The 7,500-nt window shown below is 39.9% G+C and overlaps 1 protein-coding gene across 1 annotated transcript in view; it reads right to left on the reverse strand.

The window, feature by feature from the left end:
- Positions 1 to 1,185: 1,185 nt before the first annotated feature.
- LOC138060229 (uncharacterized) overlaps positions 1,186 to 7,500 on the reverse strand; it is a 63,323-nt gene continuing 57,008 nt past the window's right edge. The window contains exon 13 of the mRNA XM_068905965.1: positions 1,186 to 3,601. Within this exon, the coding sequence (XP_068762066.1) occupies positions 1,869 to 3,601 (1,733 nt within the window). The 3' untranslated portion in view covers positions 1,186 to 1,868. The remainder of the gene's footprint in view (positions 3,602 to 7,500) is intronic.

The raw sequence follows: 7,500 nt of genomic DNA on the forward strand, positions 1-7,500 counted from the left end.
GCCGTGGAAACATTGTCTGCCTTGTGTCTGCGTTTCTGGTGACAGTTCAGTACATAAAACTTGGCTTTGCATGTTAAAGTGTGCATGTGGAAGCGATTCATGAAACGATATCAGCTGGAAAAATACCAGCAAGGCCGAAGCCGTTTAGGTGACTACAAGGCTTAGCTTACCCTCAGGAGAATCAATAGCTTCTATTCAAGCCAACATTCAAATCCGCATAGTTCTTCCGTAACTTCTGCCATTCAAACCACGTTCCAAATTCACAGTCGTTCTTATAAACTCGCTAACAGGAATATTTTGAAATACTTGGAACGAGGATTCAAGTTCAACTGTTGAGGTTCTGAATTCTCATGGGTCGTATACAAAACATGGACCCCATGAGGGGGGGGGGGGGGGGGGGGGGGGGGGGACTCCCAAACAAAAAGGGGAGGGATGCTCGTTGGAAATTTTAAATTAAGCGCCTACAGGAGACCAATCTGGGGGTGGCCAAGGCTTTTTTTGACCCCTAAAAGAGACCACATTAAAACACAGAGAAATAAAGAAATACAGTGCCTTTTAATGACGGCAAAGACATCATCATCTAGTGCTTTCACCTAAGGGAGTGTTTTTCCGGGCATGTTCTCTCCAAAACGAAGTCGGTGACCCCCCATTTTTTTTTACATTTCTGACATAACTAACTCATCATCTTACAGTGGTAAAAGTTTCAGAAAAAAAATCAATGTTGAAAAATTTTCGCGCGAACGTCCTTAAGTGATAAACTTCAAAAGCTTCAAAATAGGGCTGCCAGGGCGATTACCAGGTCCAATTGCGACACAAGTGCCACATTCCTTTTAAATCTGTTAAACTGGTATGATCTAACTACCCGCCGACAAAAGCTTAAAGCTATATTAATGTTTAAAACAATCAATGGACTCACCCCAGCGTACCTCCAGAATTCATTCAGTACCCGCAGTACGCAATACAACTTAAGAAACGTAGAGGCTTAACTTGAGTTGCCTTTGCCGCGCACAAATTATGGCAAGCGTGCTTTTTGTTATAGCGGAGCACTGTTATGGAATAGTTTGCCAATCAGCTTGCGACAATCAGAATCCCTAGAATACTTTAAAAGGGAATTTGACCAACTATATAGTAGGTGCTGGTCGGGCTCCCACACGGCAATCTTGTAAAACAGTGTAAATTGTAGTTGTAATGAAACTTTTATTGTAATATAAATATACTGAAGATTTTACCGTGTATAAATAAATAAAGTAAGTAAGCAAGCAAGCAAGCAAGTAAGTAAGACTCAAATACAAGAGATGAACAAACTGACATTAGGCAATTTTAATTCCTAAGGCTCCTCAATAAGAAAATGAATACATGCGACCTGACATAAGCATGAAGGTTTAATGTTTCACCACTCCAATGATTATAAGTTTAATTAATAGCAATTGCGTGTTCGCAATCAGAAGAGTTTGTTGTTTTAGTCACAAATTAAATTAAATCTATCATTTTTCGCAATTTTTCTTCTTTAACAATTACCAGCTGATCTAACTACAGGGCGTGAAGCTTCACTATTCTTTCCACACCGCAACTACATGGTACAGCGCTGTAGGACTCCCAAAAAAAAAACCACAGGAGTGTAGGCACTAGCTCTACGATAGTCCTTGAAAGACCCTAAATTTTTGCATGGACTTCAGTCATATGAAATTTTCCGAAGACTCCATACAGTTAAACAATTCAAAACAGTCTACCTTGAGTTTGAAAAGCCGGAATTGACCTTTCACCTACATCATAAGCGTTACTAATGTAAGCATCATTTAAATCTTGAAATAACGACAAAACAAAAAAATTGGCAATAATTGGACGCACATACGCAATTCAAATCAGTTCTACTTGAGGTCTGATACCAACTTCAAGGCACGAGGCTCATCTTCCGATATTTCTCTGGAAAGGGCTTGAAGAACAATTGCTAAAGGTGATGCTATGGCATACGATTTAACTGCATTTTCATGCTCACCAAAAATTAGTCCAAATCCTTGCAAGAAAGGACCACATTTCTCAAAGACTACCGCTCCGGAATCTCCTGCAGTTGAAAACGGTAGACCTCTTTTCTTCGCAATGCATAAGCAGTTTTTCCACCACAACGATTTCTCACGCCGAACATTCCAGCTCTGATTACCGCAAACTTCGCAAGGAAGACCCACGCAGTTCCCTGATTCTGTTTCATATTGAGTTGTCTGCACTGGAGCACATGCTTCACAAAAGTATTGATACTTTTCAACATCTACGAATGGACTCTCGCGTTCTTTACAGACGGAAGGCTTCAGGAACAATGGGGATTCTACCAGGACGCCATTTGTTGTGTACCCTGTAGTTCTGCCACTCTTGCTCAGGTTTGCTGGTTTACCTTCCCTTTTTGCTAAACAGCATTTACCGCTTGGACGATCACGAGTGTCAACCACCTTAATGGTTCCACGTTCTGTTAACCGCTCCACTTCCTCTTTAGTCAACTTTGCAATGGCAGCATCAATGAAATACTCTTTACCATCAATCCATTCAGCATTTCTTTGCAAGCCTTTTGTGTAAATACCAACAACTCTTGGTTGTTCCGAGAAACCCGTTGTTAAAGCACTCTCGTGTTCATTTATATCCGTCAGTGTCTCCTCTGAGAATACCTTACATTTTAAACACTCTTGTTTCAATGCCTTCAGATCGTTGAACTTCTCCCACATTTCATCGCGTGTTCCTAGGTTTTCAACTTCAGTGACCTTATCCTCCTGGTTGTCAGTGTCGGCCAGACTGTGTATGACCTTGCTGTATTCACTTAAGTGGTACCTTAGATAGTTTAAGTGGTCATTCAATCCAGGGTGAACAATCTCGGTTCTTGATAAAACTGTTTCACCTGTCAACTGATGTTTCATCACATGATCACATGAAAGAGCGTATAAGGTACCAGTGTCTTCGTCCTTTACAATGGCACCTAATGTCCCCGAAACGTCTTGACCATCTACGCCAATGCTTACTCCCAGACGGACCACATTGTTCTGTTTTTGTGCCTGGTTTGGCCTCCATGGGAGTGCAGTTCTAAACCAAAATCCATTGACAATGTCTACTGGATAAGGTCCAAGACAGGGTTCAAACTCGGATTCGCCAATGGGAATGAAACCTTTTCCCAGAACATAGATTGTTATACACGGAGTGTTGGTCTGCTGGGAATTCGTGAATTTGAAAGAAGCCTGCACGGAAGTGACGTTGCGATGTTTGTCAAACTGATGTAGGTTTTTGCTTATAAACTCGCTGATTTCATCAACTTGAGATCCACTCAGTCTGTGGGATTCAGAAGGAATCCCAAGAGGTGTGCCATTCAGCACATTATCTGCATTGTTATACAGATCTAGCCAGTCTAGTTTCACATTCATCATTGAAAAACTTCGTTGGGCATCTGCCTTTAAACTCTCTGGTACACCATAATCACCACTAAACACGTACAAGCGAATCACCACTTCACCACTTTCAATGTAGGGCAGCACACGCACGCATTCCACGTGCTCAGCCTCAAACTTAATGGTTGCTTCAACGATCTCGGCAAAATTTCGATGGGTCGCACCATCATTGAAACCACCTAAGGAAATACAAATGCAATTCTCAACTTTTGCCGGTTTTCAGCTAAGCATAAACCCTAGTTTCGCATTTACTGCCTACTGTTTCAACTTTTTCTCATGCTTTGAGAAAGGCGTGAAATGAAGCAGATACAGGAAGGAAGGAAGGAAGGTAAATGGACAGCGTCGACTTCCATTGATACCAGCTCTTAAGCTGACGAACTACCAACTTAACATGCACCTCGCGCCAAAAATTTACTTTGCAAGATTTATTTCAGGACCACAAAACATTTTTTTGATTTTTCTCCTCTAGATTTCACTTTTAATGGGCTACAACAGTACAGTAAAGCAAACAAACTGCCAGTTATTTTGACGGCTAGTTTTAGGGCGTATAGAGGTTTTGCACGACAGCCATGTTGCATGGCAGGAACAATAGATTATTTTTCCTATGGGAACAAATGTTCTTTCTTATGCAGAACATTTTCATTGTTTCTGCCATGCAACATGGCTGCCGTGCAAAACCTCTATTAACTCCATTTTTTTATTTAAATGGAATTTCAATAAAAAAAGCAACGTTAAGCATTTTGTGGTCTTGAAATTTAACGTTTCGAAAAGTAACTTTTTAAGGTTAGGTGCCGTTTGAGGTTGCTCAAACCAGTTGAAACACTGTCAAGAGACTTAAAAATTGGAAAATTTAGTATGGCCCTGAATCCGCTAAACAGAAATTTTTAAACTTTGCAGATAGTTTCATCTTGGCCAGACGATCACTTAAAAATGCCGATCACTGCGTTCGTTTTGGAGATACAGGCAACTTAAGACAAAATATAGGGTGTTTTTAGATGGATTTTCTTTGGCTATGGTAACCTATTGGGGCACAATAATGAGCTCGGTAATAATTGGTGTTTTATATGGTACCATAACATTGCCGTTACCTGAAAAAGGCTTGTTAAGTCAATCTATCTAATTGAAAAGTCTCTTTGAAAGTGTTGAAAAAAGTTTTAGCCACCTTAAACAAAGTGACTTTACCCAGTTTAAGCTTCAGTGAAAGTACTTTACTGTTTATACAACGAAAGTGTTTTTTATTCACAGCTCAGTCAGGGTTTTCAAATTTAGCCGGCGCCCGGCGCAAGTCACCGGCTACTTCAAGCATTTGCGTCGGGTACTTTTCGTATTCCAAATTTTACTAACTACACAATTCTGTTTCACCAAATCATAATCTGATTTTTTCGAGGAAATAAATGAATGCGGACCGATGAACAGTGCGGCTATTACATATACCTTTTGATCTTCGAAGCGAGAGCTTTTTTTAGCGGGAAAGTCTGCTCGTGTTCACGGACTCTCATTTGAACGTGCATGTATCGGCGCAGCAGCAGATTTGTTCTCACGTGAAAGTTGCAACATGAAGCGGAGGCAGCAAACGATGTTGTCTTTTCTGTCAAGTGCGGAGAAGTCTCGAAGAGAAATAGGTAACAATAATTTTAGGAATAAGAGTTAACAAATATTACGTGTTGTTGCAGTTCACTGTTCTGAAAGTGACGATAAAACAATATGCCGAGGCTGAAATGACCACAGTATCTGTAGCTGTAGCGGCATCCGCGTGTTGAATGAGAAGGCAGTCTTTCTCGTGAAATGTTACTCATTATGGTCTTGACTGCACCAAATGTATTTTCAAGAAAAGACTGAAAGAAGTCATAACAAAAAAAGCCTTCCACAGCGCAAGTGTTTTGAAATTCAGACACGAAACTGCGAATTGCAGCGAATCGAAGTAGAAAGGAAACAAGACCGCTGACGTTGTTATGATAATACTTCATGTATGTAAAAGGAAATATATCAACGGAAGCCGCTTTATGGCAATATTTCGTTATTCCGTTGATTCATCTGCAGGCTGCTGTCATCACGATGAGATAGTGCTCCGGCTACTTTACAATTTCCTCCTGCTACTTTTTTTCAATTTGAAAACCCTGCTCAGTGCGCGACAGATTTGCGCTGCCACAATGGACTTTTTCGATGATGTCAAGAACACTCGACGACATACAGTGCAGTAGCCCCAAAAAGAAATGCCAATAAACTCAACGATTACACCCTTTTATGAATCAAAAAATCGGAACCGTATTAAAACGTTTAATTCATAAAAAACCTGAACATCTCTTTTTCAAAAGTCGAACTTACGGCATCATAAGGACTAATTTCAATACATTTTCTTATCTTGTTTCCGTAGTTTTTGTGCAAACTGCAATCTCGTGCTACAGATGATCAACATTATTATTGTCATATGGTTGCCATCGGATGAAAAAAAAACGCCTCAATTGTTTTACTAATTTGTGAGCTTTTAGAGGATTTTATTGTAACGCTATGTAGGGAATACCGCGTGATTGAAATGATATCGGGTATTTAGTTAAATGTTAGCTCAAATATCCCTCCGAGTAAGCATTTTGCTTGGCCTTAGAATTGCTTTTGACTTAATGGCATCCTTGGAAACCCACAATCCATATTTCTGCAGGTTGACCCCCTTAATGAGAAACTTGAAGCAATAAAGCTTCATGAAAAGAATTAAAAATTTGTTGTCACTGACTAAAAAAAACTTTTTATGAACGTTTCGGTTAAAATACTATAACGTTCTTCACCATAAAATGGCTTACGAATGTAATGAGTGCTTAAGAAAGAGACGCGGAAACGTCACTTGGGATTACCAAGGGCTAAATGTCAAGAATGTAAATGTATTCATTAATGACATTCGGTTTGGCGAACTGAGTGCCACGCTTCTAAAAATAATCTTTTTGACCATTGGGAACAACGTCAAGGTCAAATTCATTATTTTTTTTATGCAATGCTGTGTTAAAGGGAAAGTGCGGTCTAGAAAAAGTTTCCCTAAATTACGACAACTTTTCCCCAGGAATTCGAAAATAATTGCCATTTTGTCCAGTTCCCTGTTCAAATGTGACAAGAGCACTTTGAAGTTGCCTCTTTCGTGACTTGGAGAGCGCCATCTTGGATGTGACGTGTTATGACGTAGCAATAGTCAATAAAGGTGTTCCACCTTACCAAGTTGTTCGATCCCCGATCACTTTCTCATTCTTGTGTGACCTTTCTGCTTCGAGAAGTTCAAACGTGAGATGAACTATAGTAAACCATAGTTAACCGAGGGACTGGTTATGAAACCTTAGAACTTTCAAAAAGGGAGAACGATGTTGTTGCAATCGATGTTGAATTGACCGTGATCCTGCACAATCTCTTGTTTTTTTCGTCGCACGGGTTCGCAAATTAGTTGTGCGTAATTTAATCGAAGGATTTGATTGGTTATCTTCTCGAAAAAAAGTGTGTTTTGTGCAGGGTCAAGGCCAAAAATACGGACAAAAGCATGAAACAAAGGAACTCGTCCAGTTTCATAACCATCTCCATGCATTAACTATGGGTAAACATTCTTGTGGTTCAATAGGTAGTAGGCCATGTAGGCCATTACCCTGCGAGCAGAGTCTCTTTCGATCTTCCTAGATAATTCGGGAAGAGAAAAGTAGACTCTGCTCGCAGCCTCCACATTTCGCATTGAGCATGCGTTAAAAATTTAAATGTATTCGGTGTCAGTCATGCGTGACCTGTAGCCACAAAAGCACAAAACGAAAACAAACAGTCGGGATATTTTCCAACAACTCTGGCAAACACAACAATCAAGGAATCATTTCATTGGAAACTCAAGATAGTCCATACTCTTAAAATGCCATTTCACTTTTTTACTGAAAAACTTATAGGTTTCTGTCACACAAGTTTCTGTAACCGACACACATAGGAAAAACTCATGGGAATTCTAACAGTTAAAATTACCACGCTGTCGTAAATTTCAAAATATTGATGACGCGTGGCGATTGATCATGCGCAAAAATTAAAAAAACAGGTTTGACAAGTCGAAACTGGACTGACTCATCCA

This window comes from Montipora capricornis, chromosome 8 (genome assembly GCF_036669925.1).
Source record: "Montipora capricornis isolate CH-2021 chromosome 8, ASM3666992v2, whole genome shotgun sequence".
NCBI lineage: Eukaryota > Metazoa > Cnidaria > Anthozoa > Scleractinia > Acroporidae > Montipora > Montipora capricornis.